This window comes from Talpa europaea (genome assembly GCF_964194135.1).
Source record: "Talpa europaea genome assembly, chromosome: 1".
NCBI classification, from domain to species: domain Eukaryota; kingdom Metazoa; phylum Chordata; class Mammalia; order Eulipotyphla; family Talpidae; genus Talpa; species Talpa europaea.
In genome coordinates, this window is record NC_140073.1 from 155,440,369 (window position 1) to 155,461,120 (window position 20,752).

Here is a 20,752-nt window from a genome sequence, read left to right on the forward strand (position 1 = left end):
GAAGGTGCCCCCTTCCAGGACAGCCACCTCGTCCCCTCCCTTGCTCACCTGGAAGCCCTGGGTGGGAACTCAAGGCAGCCTTGACAATTCCCTCTCCAGGCGGTTGTGTGAGCCCATGAGCCTCGCTAGAAACTGCTGCCGCTGTCCTGGAGGGCACATGCTCTGGAACCAGGCCTGGTGGGCAGCCGGGGGAGTGCAGGGACACTGGGGGCTGCACAGTTGAACCCCAGAGCCGCTGCCTCTTGGTTCCCGCTGACGCTTCTTTCTATTGTCAGAACAGCTGGTTTTCATTTAAATCTGGATTTTAATGCTGGAAATGTGGATTTTATGAACTTCATCCATGTTGGCCACTGAAGCATATTGTGAGCGCTGTAGCAGGCTGTCGGCGTCAGCCTTGGGGGTCGCTTGCAAGGAGCTCTGTTTAGAATGTATCCCAGAGCAGGCGGGGTCTGTAGGCTGCCGCATGGACGCAGGATGGTGTCTGCAGGACACTTGATTTTATTCAAATTCTCAGTAAGCTTCTACGGATATGTTTTATTGGGAGCCTAGAAAGGAGATGACGGTGAACAATAACTGGGGCGGAAGGTCCCGGGAATGTCAAGTAACACGACCTGGCATCTGCTTGGTGGCATGTGGCCTGAGGGCAGCAGGGGCCTGTGGCACAGAGGGGAGAGTTGGCCGGGGCCTGGTTCACATCAGTGCCTGCTGCAGGCCTCGAGAGCGAGCGGGGGCAGCAGGCCTCCCGCACGTGCTTCTCCGCGCGGTGCGGGTCATCCCACAGGATAAGTAGCAGGAGAGCCCGTCACGCCCAAGCCCACATCCAACCAGCTTCAAAGAGTCTACCAGGTTGCTTCTGCCACCTAGAAGTTTGACCTACAATCCCACACCCCAGGGAAAGACATTTTCTTTCGAAGCAGAACCGAAGGTGCAGCTGAAGATGCTGTTGTCTTGGGGCTGGGGTGCGGATGTGATGTAGCTGAGAAGGAAACACCTGTGCTTGCTGCGCCGGCCTCGGGTGAGTCCTCTCTCTGCTCTTTCTCCCTAGTCCGCTGACCTCCAGGAGGTCATGTTCATGGCTCTCATCAAGGACCGGCCCAAGTTCGTCCGCCTCTTCCTGGAGAATGGCTTGAACCTGCGCAAGTTCCTCACCAACGACGTCCTCACGGAGCTCTTCTCCAACCACTTCAGCACCCTGGTGTACCGGAACCTGCAGATCGCCAAGAACTCCTACAACGACGCCCTGCTCACCTTCGTCTGGAAGCTGGTGGCGAACTTCCGCAGGGGCTTCCGGAAGGAAGACAGAAGCAGCAGGGAAGACTTGGACATAGAATTTCACGTAGGTACCGGGATAGCTGTCCGCCTAAACTCCCTGGTCTTTTGTGGGCGCTTTCAAAACATATCTCTACCTCCATCTCGCCCTGCCCCTACCTTGTTGCTGTAAAGGAGCTAAGACGTTGGTTAAATTTTCCTGCTGCCTTTCCTTACACACGGTGAGAGGCCTACCCAGGGGCTTTCCTGATGTCTTGCTTTGTGCTCTGACGATCGTTCAGACTAGTTTTGTGTTAACTGTAAAGCTTCCTGAAGGCATCGGACAGGGACAGAGGAACGGCTCACGTCTTAGCCTTTTGCACATGGCCTGCTGAGTGTTGTTCTCTGCTGTCGGGCAAAGCACAGAGAAGTGCTAGGTCTTCTTTTGAGGCTCAGAAGGGCAGTGAGTGTTTCCAAAGGAGAATCCAGGTTTGCATTTGAGAAGATGTAGCTACAGTGCCCGGATCTCAGGCCCTCTGCTGAGTCCAGGCTCGCCCAGGGCCCAGTCGCACGCATTTGCAGCCCTGCTAACCTCGTCTCGGCTCAGATCCCCAACGGCTGGAGTCTACGAACACACACCCCAGCTGCCTCCCTCTTGAGGAGATGGTTCCGAGGTTTCTGTTCTCTCCTGGGCTGCAGAGGGTTGTGTTAAGCTCCAGTCACCCACCGTGACAATCGCTGATGCGGCCCCTTTCTGGGCTCTCTCTTTTGGGGTCTCATTCCCTCTCTTTTCTAGTGGCTTTTGTGGGATCACCTCTCACTAGAACTGCTTGCCTTGAATCCTTGACTTGGGATTGCTTCAAACTAGCTCATGGTCTTTCGTCAATATGTGATTTACAGTGTGTGTGCGCGTGTGTGTGTGCAAAAATCTCAATCAGCTAGATGCGGAAAGGGATTGGAAGTGTTTCGAAAACTTCTGCCTGACACTATTTATGTTAAAACCCTGGCAGTATCCAGAACTATGCCTGAAGCAGTTGGAGCTTGGTAAACGCTGTTGACATTTAAAAGGAATGTATACGTTGAATTGTTTTCTATCTGAGAAGCTTCCCCTGGAGGCTATGGGATGTGGACTGGGAGCTGGACTCTAATTGAAGCTTCAAGTGACACTCCAAAGAAATAGGCCCAGACGTGTGTTGTGCTCACTGAACTTAATCTGCAAGAAAGGGAGAATTGGGGCTGTACGATTTTTCCAGATGAGACTTGGTTTTTGTGATGAGAAGAAATGGTTTTCTCTTTGGCCCGTTGGAAGGCATTCAGTTTTTAAATTGCTATCAGCACGTTTTTCACCCTTTATATCTCTCCATCTAATAGGACGTTGTCTTTTATGGCAGATGAAAGATTTTGTGTCAGATTGTACCACCTGGTGAGTCGCAGACATAAAAATCACTTCACTGTGTTGTTAAAATGGATCAGACCCCAAGTTGCTGAGTCCTGTGACCATGCGGTGCTCGCCCAGGGCATCCTGAACCCCATTTTCATTCCGAAAATATGGCTCCCTGGCACGCGCTGACCACAGTCTCTTCCTGCCCCCAGGACGTATCCCCGATTACCCGGCACCCCCTGCAAGCCCTCTTCATCTGGGCTGTCCTTCAGAACAAGAGGGAGCTCTCCAAGGTCATCTGGGAGCAGGTAAGCGGTCCAGTGTCGCCTTGTTGCAGGAGTTGCGACCTTCTCAAGACTGACACCTCCCCTGACACACCCCACATAAAATGGAAGGCCCGGGACAGCCAGACGTGGCTGCGCCTCTGTCTCCACACCAGCACAGGTGTGTTTGGGTGGGATTCCCTGGAAGGTGGCTGCCTGTGCACCTGTAGGCACCAGTAGGTACCTGCTTCTCAGGTGTGTGATCATTTGCCAGGTGGATGGGGTTTCTGTGTTTCATTAAAAACAATGACTACCTGGCTCTGTTGCACATGAACAGACAGTAGGGCTTGTCCAAAATTCTTACTGAGATTTTTTCATGTGAATCATCACATAATGGTTTTGTCAGTGATCTATGTGGGTCCAAAGGAGGTGACATTTGCCATTTTTAGAGCATAAGGTTGGATGCTGGATATGGAGTTGGCACACCCGGCCTCACCGATTGGCTGCCAGGCCTCCCCCCATGGCACCCACCCCCAGCCCCGAGTCCTGGGCTCCCCGCGTTGCTGTCTGTTTCTCCTGGCATGTGTCTTGATGATCCCCTTTAATAAGCTGATTCCACGTCCAAGCCTGTGTGTGTGTATGTTCGGGTCCAAGATGGCTGGGGTGTACTGCAGACTTTGCTCTGAATCTTTGTGCGCTGCTCAGACTTGACCATTTCCTGCTTTCACCATGAATTTGTCCTTGACTGACATTAATGCTGATGCGACCGCTTCAAGGATGACACACTGACCTTGACATTCTGCACCCCTCTGAAAGACCAAGGGCTGCACGCTGGCTGCCCTGGGGGCCAGCAAGCTCCTGAAGACGCTGGCCAAGGTGAAGAATGACATCAACGCTGCTGGGGAGTCCGAGGAGCTGGCAAATGAATACGAGACTCGTGCCGTTGGTGAGTCTCCTGGGAGGGAACCCCACGCGGGCACAGGTGGGTCAGGGGGTGCACAGCCTGGGAGGCGGGGGTCAGTGGCATGTCTGGGCTTCCCCCCTGGCCTGATTGAGGCTGCAGCTGAGGCCGAGGGCCTCTGGGGTGGGCAATGCAAGAAAATATCAACATGCAAATAATGGTCAAAATAGTCAAGGCTTATGTTAGTGAATTCAATGATTGTACCTGAGATTTTTAATATTTCAGTTGTATATATATTTTCTTGGGTGGTGAAGTACCACCGTGTTACATTCTTGTTAATACTGTGGACTCCCCCCGCTGCGGTCCCCTGCAGTCCCCGAAGCTCTCCTACCCCCAAAGTGCCCCTAGTCTTCCACCTCAGTCCACTGTGCAGCCCCCCCCCCCCCCAGTGCTCAGCTCTGGCTCAGCCTTCAAGGCCTCGGCGTGGGCCGGCCTGGGCACCGGTGCCAGTGCCTCCTCTGCCCCTCTCTGGCGCCCGCAGAGCTGTTCACCGAGTGCTACAGCAATGACGAGGACCTGGCGGAGCAGCTGCTGGTCTACTCCTGTGAGGCCTGGGGTGGCAGCAACTGCCTGGAACTGGCGGTGGAGGCGACGGACCAGCACTTCATCGCCCAGCCGGGGGTGCAGGTAACAGCGCCGCCCGCACTCCGGGCCAGCCGGGACACAGTGGCTGCCCAGCACCGAGTGCTCTGATACCAGAAACACGCTTCTCTGGGACGCGCCCGCAGGGGACGCGGGTGAGGTCACAGGGGTGGCGGCCTGTAGGCCTGGGCAGAGACGGCTTTAGGAGACGGTGCAGGAGAAAGAATGTTCTTTGAGTTTCTGCCAAGTAAGCAGTCCTGCGTGCGGTGACGCGCTGGGTCTCTGGCCTCTGGTGGGGTCTCCGCCCCGTCTCCGTTGCCCTATCCTGTGGGCCTCGTCCCACGTGAGTGCCAACCTTGGCTTCCTCAGCTGCATGGGGCATGTGGGGCCGCAGGGGTTGCTGTAGGACTCAGCGTAGGGAGAGGTGCCTGCCCTCCCGTCAGCTCTTCCTGTTGCAGTTATTGCAGCAGCAAGAGCCTTGAGAAACCGCAGGAATGGGCCAGGCCGGGCAGGGATTTTCTGCAGTTAGGTGACTCCATGGCATTTCAGGACCTTGCGGGGAGATCTCCACCGTGACCCCAGCTGGAGGTGGGGGCGTCTGGATTTGAAGGATGTTGGGGTTGGAGCGAGAGGGGCAGGTGTCCGCCATGGGTGGCCACACCCTTTACGAGGTGGTCACATTTCCTCTTCTCAGCTCACGAGGAGGACTCTGGAGCTCATGCAGGTTCTGGAACGTTCCTCAGGGTGCATTGTTAGGAAGCAGCAGTGCTGGTAACTGATCTCACTATGGCTGCCCATCACAGGGACTTCCCTGTCATCCTGTGCAGCCAATAATTAGCCCAGTGCTTATGAAAACACTGTTTGATGCTGTAGCTCAGCTGGACTGGGAGGGATGGCCATCCCGGGCTAGGGCGCCTGGGCCTCGCTGTGCTCTGTGTTGGCCTCTGCACGGTGGCAGGATGGAGTGAGGTGGCCTGGGATGGGATGGCTGGGAGTCTAGGTGCCAAGCTCTGCTCATAGCTTCTTAGCTTCTTAGGCCCCTCAGCCCATCGGCTGGTCTCCCTGAGCTCTGGGTGCGGTGAGGCTTCCAAGGCTCCTGCCCACATTCACCAGGCCTGGGGGTGTCATCCAGATGCAGTTCATCAGCACGCATGGAAAAATCTGTTTTCCAGATGCATGGAACCAGGGGTTTGTGTAGAGCAGGGCTAGAGCTGAAAGATCAAATGGAATTTTAAGTTTTATCAAAGCCCCTCAGGTCCAGGGAACGAATCTAAATAGAGGAGCTTTATTCAGAGAATTCCTTATTTGGGGAGGTGCGAGGGCTGGGAAGAAAGGCAGCACTCCCTCCCGAAATGCATTGTCCTTTGTCTCTGTTTTCCATAGAATTTTCTTTCCAAGCAATGGTATGGAGAGATTTCCCGAGACACCAAGAACTGGAAGATCATCCTGTGTCTGTTTATCATTCCTTTGGTTGGCTGCGGCTTCGTGTCATTTAGGTATGAAACTGAGGCACATACTGGTGTGCAAGTGTGTGCACATATCCGTGTGTGTTTATGTGTGTGTACATCGTCCTATGTATGTGTGTATACACAGAGCCATGTATGTGCATGTGTGTACATGCACCCTTGTGTGTCCACACATCTGTGTGTGCATGTGCCCCTGTGTGTGTGCATGCATCAGTGTGTGCATGTGTGCGCACATGCCCCTGTGTGCACACACATCTCTGTGTGCATGTGTGTGCATACCCCCCGTGTGTGCATGTATGTGTGTGCATGTGTGTACACACATCCCTGTGTGTGCACACGTCGGTGTGTGCATGCACCCTGGTGTGTGCACACATCTGTGTGTACATGTGTGTGCACTTGCCTCTGTGTGTGTGCACACATCTGGGTACTCCCATGTAAATGACTCTAGACCTGGGGCGCAGCTGGTTGGCTCTGTGCCCACACATCAGGTCTGGGCTCTCCTCTGGCTCCCCGAGGATTCGATTGCCTACAGGTAGAGGTGGGGGTGTACCCTCATTATCAGGACAGAATTCCCATCTATGGGGCCTCTCTGGTGGCACAAGCAATTGAGCACAGTGCTGTGAAGCTGTCCGCAGCCTCTGCAGCCCCGGTTTGATCTGCGCTGGCTGGCGAGGGTCCCACATAGCACAGCGGATCTCGCCTGTCTCGCCCGCTGCTCCCCTCAGCAGTGTATTTCATCAGTCTGCCTGTTCTGTTCCCCGCTCTGTCTCTGGTGAATCCTCTCACCCTCCCGCACATCTGGCCTGTACCCCGGTTCTTGTATAAAAATAAATAAATCTTTAAAAAAAAACACCAGAATCCCATCTGTGGATCAAAACGCTGAAGGCTACATTGGGCTGCGTGCACCACCCCCATCCCGCCATCCCCCCGGGTGGGGCCCTGTTAGCTCCGCTAAGGAGGTGCTGCCCCTCGAGTGCCACTGGCAAGGTCGGCCATGGGGCTCTCTGCTCTTGGGGCAGGAAGAAACCCGTGGACAAGCACAAGAAGCTCCTGTGGTACTACGTGGCCTTCTTCACCTCCCCGTTCGTGGTCTTCTCCTGGAACGTGGTCTTCTACATCGCCTTCCTGCTGCTCTTCGCCTACGTGCTACTCATGGACTTCCACGCCGTGCCACACCCGCCCGAGCTGGTCCTCTATGTCCTGGTCTTCGTCCTGTTCTGTGACGAAGTGAGACAGGTGGGTCCCCCCCAGCATGGTGCCTCCCCGCCCCCTCCACGGCCAGCATCCTCCTGAAGCCAAGGAGGAGCAGAAGCGGCGCCTGAAGTGTGGCCATTGGTTCCCTCCAGGCGGACGCCATGAAGTGGGTATCCCAGCTGAGTGAGAGCCCCCTGGGCACCAGGCTCGCGCTGGCTGGCTCCTAATTCTGTTCACTGCTGGGCGAGCTACTGGGGGTGTGTGTCCAGAGAGCAGCAGACCTGAGCTGCACATCTGCCCAGTCCTCAGGCGCGGTTCCTGCCATCGCCACCCCCAGGGAGAGGAGCCACGAGGGCCAGGGAGTTGGGAGGACTTGGGCGCTGAGAGCACCGTGGTGCCCGCCCGTCAGTGACAGCGTTGGGAAGTCGTTGGTGTCCCCATGGACTGCAGGGAGTCGGTGTGAATTATCCATGGTGTTTTTCTGCAGTTTCTTAGTGTCTGCATTTTAAAATGTCCTCCCCCACCACTGAACCAGCTCTCTAGCCCCAGCAAGGGAGCTTGTGCCGTGAGTTGTTGAACAACTGTGGGCGAGGGCAGTGCTCTCCCTAAGCCGTGAGGGAAAGTCGCCCCGGGAGTGCTCGCTGACTTAGCGGGTCACGGCTTTCTTGAGAACTACTGTGGCTGTCCTGCTGCTTCCCTCATGAGCCCAAACCACCAGCGCAGCACTTCCATCATGCGCTGGGCTGGCAGCTCGTGAGGCCTGTGCCCAGGGCACCGGGAGGCTCCAGGAGCAGGGAATGCCCTTTTTGACCTCAGAGAGCCACTGCCAAGTATAGGAATCCTAAGCTGGTCTCAACATCGTGCTGATTCTGGTAGCCCGTGTGTGGCAAGCCTAGGTTGAGAGAGATTCCAAGGCGCTGCCTGCTGTCTGTAGGAGGGAGTCTTGATCGATTAGTGATGCCGGCCCCGAGTGTGAGGGGCTGGAGGCGTCCTGGCCCCAGAGCCCTGAATCTACTTCCTTTGCCTAGGAGAGGGGAGGTCCCGCCAGGGGTGGGGGAGAATAGGATGGATGACATGTCAGTGTTGAAGGTGGACCATGATCACAATTTCTGTCCATCAGCAACTCTTTCCCGGGCAGAGTCCTGTTGACATTTGAGAATTTCTGTGACTCCAGATCATAGAGCCAATGGCCCTGCTCTGGCTCACAGTCTGCCAGGCCATTAGCTTGATGGATTCTGCTGGGTTAGTTTGCTGGATTCCTCTAGATTCATTTGCTGGATTCTTCTGTGTTTATTTACTGGGTTCCTCTAGATGAATTTGCTTGAATCTTCTGGATTGGTTGGCTGGATTCTTCTGGATGGGTTTGCTAGGGCTCCCAAACAAAACATCTCCAGCTGGGGGGCTTAACAACAGAAGTTCATTGTCTCATGGAGACCGAAGTCCAAGATAAGGGGCTGGTAGATCTGGATGCTTCTGAGGCTGGGAAGGGAACCCTGTTCCAGACTCTCCCCAGCTTCTGGGGCCGTGCCAGTGATCTTTGCTTCAGCTCATAGGTGCGTCACTCCCCCTGTCCTCATGCCCACGTGGTACTCTTCCATGTGCATGTCTTGTCCTCTTCTTGTACGGACAGCAGTCACGTTGGATCAGGGCCCTCTACTCCGGTGTCACCTCATCTTGACTAGTTACATCAGCAATGACCTCATTTCCAAACAAGGTCACATTCTGAGGTCCATGGGGTTTAGGACTTCAGTGTACAAGTTTGGGGGGGACACAATTCTACCCGTAGTGCCCTCTACAGCTGCTATTTTTTTACTTGCTAGTTCTCTCTCTCTCTCTCCCTCTCTCTCCCCACTGCATGTCAGCAGCCACGGATGAGAATATCCTGGGAAGCAGAGAAAGGCAGCAGGCTGTCAACCTTTAAACCAGGATGGGCCCCTCTCCTGAGAAAGTGAGGGAGCACAACGGTTTTCATGGCTCCTCCCTGGGCGTGTCTCAGGGGCTGGGCCCGCATGGGGTCCTACACGTCCCTTTCTCCTAAACTGGTGTGTCTGGCCTCTGCACCCTCCCTCCACTCCCCTGCAGGGTGGGCTGGCCACCTTTCAAAGGCACGTGTGAGGGCAAGCTTGCATTGCTCGGTTTAGGTGGGTATTAAGTCACACTAGGACTAGGGTCAGGTGGAGAGATGGGCTTGGGGTGTGGGCTTAGGGTTAGGGTTAGGGTTAGGGTTAGGGTTAGGGTTTGAGTTAGGGTTAGGGTTTGAGTTAGATTTAGGGTTCGGGCTGGGTTAGGTTCTGTTCCATGAGCCAGCGCAGAACACGGTCTCAGAGGTCCTTGTCATGACAAGAATTTGACACTTGGGGTCGCTGTTCCCCTTCTTGTGCGCAGACAGGCTCCTCTGGCGTCCTCCCTTTGGCTCCCGGGAAAGATCAATTCTGTGGCTGGTGCTGACCTCATTAACCCCATTCGCACTTGCCAAATCCAGCTAGCACGTCCCCTGTCTACGCTGTGTCCCGGTGTCGAGGAGGGTCTTCCTCCGCGTGTCCCTACGGCCCCTCGCCCGGGGGCAGATGCTGGTTTGCTGAATTGGCATTTTTAACCCAGGCAGTCAATATGTGCAAATATAATTGTTAAAAAACTCCTCGGTCCAGTAGACAGAGTGCGGATGCTTATTTCAAATACGTTGCATCTCTTTCACGGAGAGCGCTGTTCAGTATGCAGGACCCTTGGGCCCCCGTGGCTGAGAGAGCTGATGAAATACGGTCTTGGTATATTATGACTTAGCCCATCCTGGGGCTTCCATTCAGAAAAGAGGCCCTATTCATTAGGAAAGTGTTGGCTCACTGCTGTGGGGCCTCTGAGACTCAGAATTAATCGATTTCGAGTCCTCCCATCACGGGGGTCAGGCTTCTGGAAGTTTTGTGAGCAAAGAGCAAGCTGGGCTGGGCCTCCCCACTGGGCTTCAAAGGGGGGGACAGGCGGCAGGCAGTTGGGTCCTGACCTCTTCTTCTTGCAAATGGCTCCCACGGGGTGGTGGTCAGCATCCCAGGGACCACCCAAGTGGACAGACCTTGACTGCCTTTGGGTTCAGCGGATTGGAAGGGAGGTGCATCAGCCTGGGGGTGGTGCTTGGCCTCGCACTGGCGCCCCCACTCTGTCCTGGTTGCTGCTGGCTTTTGCTAGTGGGTGAAAGGAAATGCTTCTTGAAAAACCCATCATCCTTCGGGAATCCCTTCCGCATCGCAGATCGGAGGAGCTCTGCAGGATCTGAGTATAAAATACAGTCCTGGTGTATCATGTTTGATGCCGTGAGAGTGAAGAGTCAGAAACCTGAGACCTGGTCCTTGGGCAGTTTTTCACCCCCAAGCCTTGGCTTCAGGAAATACCAGGCTAGGAAATGTCACGTCATGTAGCGTCCGACGACTGGCCGGAGGGAGTCAGGCCAGTGAGGTCAGTTAGTGGAGCTGGGCAGCGCCACGTTCCTACTGGTTCTTCGTCCTCACCCTCCTGTCTTTCACGAGTTAGCCTGGAGGCCTCCTCACCTGCCCTCGGGTGTGCTTCGTCTGACTCCCCCAGCCCTTGTCAGGCTTCATCTTCCACACACAGTCTCTCTCCACGGTCCTTGGGTCCCTGGAGAACCCGCATCGCCCGGGCGTGTGGTGTCCCGGCTCTCCGCGCATGCGTTTTCAGAGGATGTGCAATTAGGGGTGGATGAGCACCCCCACCCTGTGTCACCCAGATCTAGTAGATGTTCCAGAGAAGCTGGCCAGGAACAGCTCAGGAAATCCTGACTCGCTTTCTTCCCATTCTTTGTGCGACGGATACGTACAGAGCAAGGGGACGCGATCACGGAGGCTTGCCATTCCGGCCAGTCGTTTCTGTGACCACGTCTGTCCTCACAGGTGCCGCATACAGCACCTATGGGCCATTTGAAAACAGAAAAACAGGTCCTTTTTGTTGAAATGTTTCACTGCCATCTACTGGAAAGATTTTTCAATGGATGCACAAATCTGTGATGGCATCAGTGTGGCTATCACCCTCCAGCGTTGTGCAGTGCGCAGCCTGCACCACCGCACACGGCGGCCTGGGGGCCATACGGCCCCCTCGATGGCCCTCTCTCTGCGGCTGCACCTTTAAAGAACAGTCAGGAGACACGAACCCTTTCTCTTGGTTTTGTCAGCAACACACGATAACAAGGGCAGCGTGAGGTGAGGCTGCTTTCCCTTCTCCCTGGGGCCGCCTGGGTGGGGCTCACTTGCCCATCGTTGCTCAAAATGGATCCACAAAGAAACGTGTGAGCGTTAAACAGCCCGGTGGTGCTGCCGCCGTGTGCAACGGCTCACGGCCCCCCGCCCTCTGTGCTGCAGTGGTACATGAACGGGGTGAACTACTTCACCGACCTGTGGAACGTGATGGACACGCTTGGGCTTTTCTACTTCATCGCGGGCATCGTGTTCCGGTAAGTGGTCCTCAACCCCCTCCCCCGGGCTCAGGTGTCTGGGGATGCTTGGGCGAAAGAGTGAAGAAAAGACCTTTGATGTTTTCAAGTCCAAGAGAAGCCCCTCCCTCCCCCTTAGAAACGGCCACAAAAGCCATGTGGACCCTGCCTCTTAGAGGCCCAGCTGGGCTGGCCGAGGGTGGTGACCCCTCGAGAAGGGTTGTGACCTGCCATCAAGAAGCGGGTCTTCATGGTGTTCCCCTTTGTGCGTCCTTGTAGACCTGGGGGAGATCAAGCAATCAAGGTAAGTACAGAAGGACGAGGGTGTTTCTCTTTTTTAACAAACCGAAGTTCTCTTTGTTTCTTCAAACAGGAACATGATGCTCATGTAAAATAGACAGAAACAGGCAAGAATCAAAACACAGAGCACAAAACACAACATGCAGGACCGTGCACACCCACCCCAGCCCACTCCCCCCAGGGATCCGACCCTCGTGCAGACCCCCCGGCTGAGCCAGTGCTAGCAGGGAGCCCCAGCACTGAGCCAGGAGAGAGAGAGGACAGGGGACATCTCTGAAAAATCTGTGCACAGGCTGTGGCGGGAGACGGACGTGCATTTCCCTCCAATGTCAAAAGCGTCGCTCAAAGGTTTCCAGTGATTGCCGCCGGTTCTAGAATCCCACCCCATGCCTGCTGGTCCCCTGCCTGGAGGATGGTAGTGTTTAATATTGCACTGTACTTCATCTTGGGCCTTGTGACCTCCTCAAATACCTTAACTCACACATGGTGCGGCTTGGAGCCTGCCCTCCCAGTTTCGAGCGCCTCCACCCCAGGTTCTGCGTGGCTCACTAGAAAAGGCCATCTGGAGTCACAGCTGAGGCAAAAGGGGACATGCAGACCAGGCGATAGAGAAACTGAGGCAAGCCCCAGGCCCGGACTGATGCCTCATAGCTCTGCGTGCTCACAGCTGCCTCCCCACATGGCTCTGGGGTGAGGCCGGGGTTCTGGTGAGCCCAGTTCCTTGGCAGAGGCCCGGAGGTCCAGGACTGTATCTCCTGGGGATGGGATGGTTCTCAGTGAGTGCTCCTTTATGGCCGGAAGGTTGTAGGACTCCGTTCCCTCCTCGAGTGCCCCCTTTTCTGCTTGGGTTAAAGCCCAGCCTCTGATTCAGAGTGGGCTGGCCTTCCAGAGCATTCCAGGCAGGCAGTGCATCTGGCTTCAGTTAGCACCTTAGCAGGTGGCTAGTTCATCTGCTGAGCTGGTGTGAGCCAGGTAAGTGATGGGCCTCCTGGCGTGGTCAAGCTCCCAGCGGGACCAGGGTCATTTCAGAATCGTGAGCCAGGACGTTTCGAGACTGGGATTGGGTCCCCGCATAGCGTTTGAGGGAAAGCAGAGGGAGCCCCCGAAAGCTCAGTTTTGTGTGACTTGCTTGTCTCTCCCCGAGACCATGAGGGCAGACATCCATGACCTTCGACCATCAACGATGCAGGGGTGGAAGGTCTCCCTGCCCGGTCCGCTCACGCTCGGGTCCTCAGCTCTCTCTGTTTCTTCACACTGGTGATTTTTAAAACAAGAAACTTTGAAAGCCTCTGGCCACAGCTCACGCCTGCTGCTTCCTTTCTTCGCATAGGCTCCGCCATTCTGACAAAACCTCCTTGTATTCTGGACGCGTCATCTTTTGCTTGGATTACATTATATTCACGCTGAGGCTCATCCACATCTTCACTGTGAGCAGAAACCTGGGGCCCAAGATTATAATGCTGCAGAGGATGGTAAGGACACAGGCGCTGAGCCGCGCGCTTCTGCCCCGGCCCCTCCCCGCGCGCGCAGGCCTGAGGCGGACGGACGGTTGTGTTGCACAATCAGCGAGGTTTGCTTTCCTAGCTGCGCTTCCATCAGGGGCCTCTCCCAGGTTAACATTTAACGCAGGATGACCGCGAGGCGCCGGCAGTAACTCGGGGCCCGCTGATAAGAACCCCGTGTAATAAAGGCCCTTATCTGCCCACTCAGAGTTTGCCCTGCGCTGGGGCTTTCCCCTGAGTCCTAACAGCCCACTCCGAGCGGGGCAGGAGAGGGGCGTCAGGCCCGTTTCTGAGATGAGGACAGTCAGGCCCAAGGGGGTCAGTGCTTTTCTAGAGACTCAGGGGAGCCAGGAGCAGACGAGGATTGGGGTGGGGGTCAACCTTGTAGCCTTAACGCGGTGATGGGAGACACTTCCCCACTGTGTTGTAGAGGCGTTTAACAGAAAGATGGTTACACGTGGACAACGTGGCTTTCCTCAGCTCACTTTCCAGACGGCCAACCCCAGCGCCGCGTCTGCGTCATCAGCCGCATGTGGACGCGCTCGGGGGCGGCCTGTGCCACGCGTGTGCTTTTCATTCAAAGCATGTTGAGGCTCCAGGTCCCCGTGAAGTCATGCAAAATCCAAACAAGCCAGACTCTGCCCTCGCGTCTACTAAGCTATTTTCCTTAAAAAAGAGAGAAGGAAATAATCTCAGGCTTTGGAGTGGGCATCCTGACCCGGGAGCGGGGTGCCCTCCTGTGAGTCCTTCCAGGACGGCCCTTCCTCGCTCCCAGGCAGACAGACCCTTGTGGTGAGGCGTCCTCCCGAGGTTGCCGCGCTGGCCTGGGGCCTGCAAGCAGGAGCGCCCGCCAGTCTTAATTCTGGAAGATGGAGCGTAGACCCGGGGGCTGGTGATGGCCTTATTAAGAATCAGCCCACGAATGCGGGTGACTCTGGCCCTGCCCGACCCCGCCGTCTCCGGCCAGCCCGGCGCAGAGCTGACCCCGCCTGGTGTCCCCTGCACAGCTGATCGACGTCTTCTTCTTCCTGTTCCTGTTCGCCGTGTGGATGGTGGCCTTCGGCGTGGCCCGGCAGGGCATCCTCCGGCAGAACGAGCATCGCTGGACGTGGATTTTCCGCTCGGTCATCTACGAGCCCTACCTAGCCATGTTCGGCCAGGTGCCCAGCGACGTGGACAGTAAGCCTGGCGTGGCCCTGGGTGGAGGCAGCGCAGGAGGACGTAGTCTAGGACCAGCCCCCAGGGTCCCTGCTCTGTCCCGCGGGTGACCCCGGGGTCCCAGGGAGCAAACACACCCCCTCCAAACCTTTCCTTCACTCCCGAGCAGGGTTTTCTGCCTGCCCTGCCATGCCAGCCTGCAGCCTGCAGTTTGGGAAGCTTTTTAATGTTTCTCATCTTTTCAACAGCAACAAGCTGTGGACCGAGTGGGCCCTGTCCTATGTGCACTCGGTGTGCGCTTGTTAAAAAAGAGCATTACTGAGGATTTTCCACCGGAACCTGGAACTTACAGTCCCGGGGGTGGCCACCACCTGTGCTTCCAGACGCAGCTCCTGGGGCACAGGTGGGGTTCATCTGCCCATGCCCAGTTTCCAGGAGGAAGGTGGGGCGTGTGCAGACTGTGTGTTCTCAAGTGAGCAACCGCAGCATCTTTATGATACGGAGGGTGTCCTGGGCTGTGTGTCCTATCCTGCCTCGAGAAAATGATCACAGTGTTTTCTCTGCCCCATGGGACCATTCGTCAGCTCCCTAGTGTTTTCTGGATCGTTCTCCCATCTTCTGCGGTCCCCCTGGTGCTCCTGCTGCAGCTTCTCCCACCATTGTAGAGACAGCGCCTCTGCCGCAGCCTTGGGTGGCACCTGGTCCTTACCGCTCTGGCCTGCGGGCCTGCCCTTGTGCAGGGGGTGCCTTCGCCCCATGGCAGCCGGCATGGAGCCGTGTTAGTCCCACGGGAGCAGCTCCCGAGGCCTGAGTTGTGGCAGGCGGTGCAGGAAGGCGCCGTGTGCCCTGGGAGGCGCTGACTCGTGTGCGCTCTGTCCTGTGTCAGAGAAACCAGGTGCACGTCAGCCGCCCAGGCAAGCCCGGGGCAGGCACTTACAACCCCTGCCTTCCCCTGGCCGGAGACGCCATCCTCTGGGCTCCATTTCTTCCCAGACCCTCCACTCTGGGAATTGCGTGCTGTTTACTTGTTTATTTTTAGAATTCCCGCCCACACCGTGCCTGACACCCCACCCCTTCCTCTCGACCACAGAGCCCTCATGGTGCTTACGATGTCCCCTAGTTTTTCTCAGTATTTTACTTTATCAAATTATCGGCTGTGGAAATGTTCAATATTTGTCATTCTGACTTGTCTTCCTGTGTATAATTCTCTTGAACTTCCTCCATTTTGGTGTCATCGGCAACCTTGCATCTTGCTTTGTGACCGAGCAGCATCCTGTGGTGTGGACACAGCATCTTGGTCCCGTCCTCTGTCAGTGGGCACTTAGGGTGCTGCCATCTCCGTGGCTCTGCATTGTAGCCTCCACATGGTGCCCCCTCTGGCTCCTTGTGACCTGTGCTGTGGCCAGAGCGATCTTTCCATAAAGAGGCTCTGCTGTGGCATTCTTCTGCTGGAAACAGTCTACCCCCATACCCACTGGTTTTAATATAAAGATAAAAAAATTAGCATGTGGTTACCACTCACCTTATACGCCACAGATGTTTCCTATCCTCCTACCACGGGGCCTTTGCATGTGCTGTTCCTTCTCTGGATGGCTGGGCACCATCTTGCCCCACTTCTCATTTTTTTTTTTTTTTGTTTTCAGTTTCCTTCTGGGGAAGCTGTTCCTGGATTAACTTCAGCTTTTGCCCATGGCGCACACACTGTGTGTATCCTTAGTGCTTCTCAGGTGCTGAAATCATACACTTGTGTGGTTGATTGTCTTCCTACCCAAAGATACTGGAAGCTTCTTGAGGACAGTGACCATGTCTACCTTGCTCTTCCTTTTAGCTCTCATCCCACTGAGGCCCCCGCTCACAGTAGCTGCTCAATAAATACCTATCGAGCAGGTAATTCCCCAGCTATCGTGTGTTAGGATGCAGTGCCGTGGACCAGCATCCACACATGGCGTGGCCAATGGCCATTGTCTAGCGTCTCCCCGGGGTGCCCAGACAGCCCTCCCGGGATGCCTCACGCTGGGCTTTTCTATATCTGCAGGTACCACCTACGACTTCTCCCACTGCACCTTCACTGGGAATGAGTCCAAGCCCCTGTGCGTGGAGCTGGATGAGCACAACCTTCCCCGCTTCCCCGAGTGGATCACCATCCCGCTCGTGTGCATCTACATGCTCTCCACCAACATCCTGCTGGTCAACCTGCTAGTCGCCATGTTTGGGTACGTGCTTGGTCACAGCTCGCTGGGCGGCTGCTGTGCGGACCCCACGCCCGGCGGGGCTGGAGGGGCTGGAGCAGAGCGGCAGAGGTCCACCTGGGAGGCGCTGGTGTCGGGAGTCTTTTGGGGCCTGGAGGCCTGGACGGGCGGAACCGTACAGGGTCCACATTCAAAGTACTAATATCAGCTGTGTGTCAGTTCACTTGTCACCGAAGACAAGTTCCTGGAAGGCCCTCAGGACACTTGGCTACACAGTGTGCACCCACTAGGCCTCTCCAGGCCCCGTGAAGGTGGCTGGCGGCAGCTGCCCTGCCCTTGAGCGCGTTGCTAGGACTTGTTTTCCACGGGACTTGGTGGGATGGGTTTGAGGACTTAAAGGACTCAGAAAAGTTAATTGAATGTTTCAGTTTAAATACAAATCACAAGGGCAGAGTGAGGAGAGTGTATTTCCTCTGGGCTCACCCTAGCGAGGTGGGAGGATAGGGTGGCAGCTAATGTATCTTTATTGCCTTTGACAGTTCTCTTTAGTACACTTAGAATATCATGTTTATCACCCCCCACACACCGTCATTTTTCTTAGGGGGGTTTCAAACACCCACTGGATGGTTTTAGTGGGGGCACCCTCGCTTATGCTGTTCCTTTCAGAGAGGCGGTCATTGCAAGTCCGGGAATGCCGGCACAGACAGACAACACTAGAGACAAAAGACAAATTGACAACAATGGGGCATGGAAGAGAAACCCTGCATCAAAAACCAGAAACCCAGAAACCATGACAGACGAAATAAACACATTTGCTATCACAAAACAAATGCTTAAGACAAAGGGTCCCTCCGGTGATGTCACATGACACACAATAGACTGGGTGGGTATTTGCATCTGGGAAACAAAGGCTTTGCATTCCAAACACAGAAAGGGACACATTGAGGAGGATGGCCTGAGAGGAAACTGGCAGAAGAGTGGACGAGGCAGTCTGGAGAAGGGGCGTTCACGTGGCCAAAATCCAAACAAAAAGAGCTTCAGCCTGTGGACTGGAAAGGCTCTGTGAAAACTACAAGCAGGTGTGGTTCAGGACCCACATTTGTGGGATGTGGGATGTGGGGCAAACACCTGGAGGAGGAGCCCCTTGTGTTGAGGAGGGTGCAGGGACGGCGAAGGCCTCTTACTCTTTAGAAAGAGATAAGAAATTAGATTGTAAGAGAAAAAACACACAAACCTTTGACCCAACGCTCTCCCATGTGGGACTCTACCCTGAAGATGTGTGCATGAAGACACGTTGGATCATAGAGTGACGCCTACCATTAGGGGAATGGCTGAATAAAGCATGTTATAGCCAGATTGTGGACTATGACGCAGCTCTTAAAAAGAAAAGTTAGCTCTGCTTTTATTGATTTGGATGGATGATCACACAACTTGCATATTTTAGGGAAGAAAATAAGAAAAAGACAGTTGTCACATAGAGCCTGAGTTTCCAAGAATGACGAGGATTGTAGAGGAGGGCCATTTGTCGGCCAGAGGCTTCCCTTGTGCAGGATTGGGTGAGGACACAGGCCCCTGAGAATGTCACCACCCTAGGGGCTGAGCAGCGAGTCGTGAGGTTGTCTTGTGGTGTCCAGAGATGTCCTCCCCAGTCCCACAATGCTCTGGCTAGTGTGAAGTTTCTGAAGTGAATTCACTGTTCTGCTTAAGCTTCTGGAAGCTTCAGATTCTCCCCATTGTGTTCAGGGTAAATTTCAGGCTCCTCCACTTCCCCACAAGGTCATCTGTGTCCTGCTTTGATCACACCTTCAGGCTTAGCCCCGGCGACTGGCATCCAGCCGCCACCCATGTATCTGTCGCTGAACAGGTTGCTGTCATGCCTGTTCCATCCTGACCTTCACCTGCCTCATTCCTACTATCATTTCAAGGAGCCAAGCATCACCCTCACCCAGGTGGTCCCCATGTCCCCCCCACTTTGCATAGAGGCTCCTGGGATCCGTACATAGTGATCTGACCATCTGTCTTTCAGGACAGTAATCTCCAGAGGGCGCTGCGTCTGTCTCAGCATCTGGCACTTGCCGGGTTTGTTTGATGAGTGAAAGAACAGGTTCTTTCCCATTGTTAGTTCCTTATTCAGTTACTGGTTAGGCGCTTTGTTCCTGGTGTTACGTCATTTACTGAGAAGCATCAGTGGGGAATAACAGATAAGCGGGGTCTTATCACTGAGACTCATCATGTGCTCTATGCGGGGCCTGGGCCCAAGGGATCAGGTGGTTGTTGGTCTAGGGGACCTTACAGGTGGAGCCTGCCATCCTCTGACCCACTTGAACAGATGGCCAGGGCAGGATTCAGGGATCAGGGAGCTGAACAACACCATGCCACCAGCGGTCGCCAGTCTGAGCCTGCAGAGAGAGGTGTGTGGGGAGCTAGGGGGATGTGGCCATGTGATGGCGAGAAGGGAGCACAGTCTCAGAGTTAAAGCAGGTGGGGAAGAACTGGAATGATTTCGGTTCTAGCTCATGGTGATGACACATCCATCAAGCTTTACAGCCAGCACTGTATGCTAAACCACACAGAGCCTGTGACCAGTCATATCACTGGAGCAGAACTGCAATGTTTATGTCCACTTCCTGGCAATAACAGATCACTAATATACTTGCTACAGAAACCGAGCAAAGAGGCTGACGGCCCCCAATGCCATGATCTTTGAACTAGTTCAGTATATCTGGGCGAGACCAAGAGCGGAAAAGGACTGGGGCCTGCCCGAGGCATGTGCTGGGAGCTGTTCCCAGAGCCCTTCTTCAGGACCACGGCACAGTGGGGATCCCTCCTCTGTGTCTTTCTTATGACCTGATGGAATCCGAGCCCGGGGGCCTGGGCCAGCCTGTCACTGTCAGGTTCGGGATATGAAAGTCTGGCAGCTCAGTTTTGGTGGCCCTGGTCACATGCGGTCTGGCCTGCCAGTGTCCGTTCGAGGCTTGGATACAGGTCTCCTCCCCATGAGGCCCTGGCCATGGCGCCCACCCTGCCACCCCATTCAGTGAGTGAGCATCACAACTTGGGAACATGCCTTCCCTGGGGGAGTTTTCCAGAAGATTCTTTGCTCATGTCAGTGGCCCCTTGCTATCCTCAGGCTAAACTGGTTCTGACAGTTGTTCTAGATGTCCTCGGTCAGCCCTGGAGCTGGAGCCTCAGTGTGACCCTGTCTGGCTCCACATCAAAATACTCAGGTAAAGGCCTCACCACACACATCAGAGGCCTCATCACACACAACGGAGCCTCACCAGACACACCCTAGCTTCGTGCACTGCTGCACAGTGTACACTGGGGATTTTGATGCACCAGCAGAGTGCTGTCAGGATGGCATGCAGCAGGAGAGGAAGTAGATGCATATACACCTGCGATTGTTCAACATTTATGGTGCTGAACATGGGCCAGTGTGCTTGTCAGTAAGTGACTCTGGGTCGTCCTAACATGGAGCCATTTCCTGAACATAATCCACCCTCTGCCCTTTGGAAAAGAACTCCTCCAAAGCCCCCATCTAGGACTATTTCTAAGAATCAAATGTTGTTTCAACCTTAGGAACAATGTGTGCTTATTATGAGTATGCAGCAAAGTAGAATAAAGGTCATCATCACCTGATACAGCCCACAGATTTGGGTGTTGCTGCAACTGTCTACAGGAAGTGATTGAAATAACAGGCAGAGGGTAGTTAATAGAATACTAACAGTTACTATAATAATCATTGACGCTTTTCCTTGTGAGGCACACCCAGTACTTTCCTCGTGTCCCCTCGTTTAGTTATTAATCATGTTTGGGTGGGGAAGTCTTTATTATTATTATCATTTACAAGTCAGGAGTTGGAGGCAGAGACGTCAAGAAGGGAGATGGGCATATAAACATATTAATATAATAATAATATGATATGTGTTATAACTACATATATATGTACACATTAATGAAATTATTCTTTTCCTAATTGATCAAAATAATTCTATTACATATAAGCACACCTGTGTTGTAATAAAACAGGTGACACTGTAATACAATCAGCATGAAAGGCTCTTTATAAAGGG

General features: G+C 54.6%; 1 protein-coding gene across 2 annotated transcripts in view; it reads left to right on the top strand.

The window, feature by feature from the left end:
* Window positions 1-20,752, top strand: part of TRPM8 (transient receptor potential cation channel subfamily M member 8) — a gene marked incomplete at both ends in the record, with an annotated part of 50,115 nt that overhangs the window by 20,065 nt on the left and 9,298 nt on the right. For both annotated transcript variants that reach the window (XM_084240935.1, XM_084240934.1), the window contains 10 exons: window positions 1,046-1,336; window positions 2,842-2,937; window positions 3,709-3,838; window positions 4,335-4,480; window positions 5,819-5,931; window positions 6,921-7,137; window positions 11,460-11,551; window positions 13,161-13,302; window positions 14,340-14,511; window positions 16,526-16,703. In XM_084240935.1, the coding sequence (XP_084097061.1) occupies window positions 1,046-1,336; window positions 2,842-2,937; window positions 3,709-3,838; window positions 4,335-4,480; window positions 5,819-5,931; window positions 6,921-7,137; window positions 11,460-11,551; window positions 13,161-13,302; window positions 14,340-14,511; window positions 16,526-16,703 (1,577 nt within the window). The remainder of the gene's footprint in view (window positions 1-1,045; window positions 1,337-2,841; window positions 2,938-3,708; window positions 3,839-4,334; window positions 4,481-5,818; window positions 5,932-6,920; window positions 7,138-11,459; window positions 11,552-13,160; window positions 13,303-14,339; window positions 14,512-16,525; window positions 16,704-20,752) is intronic.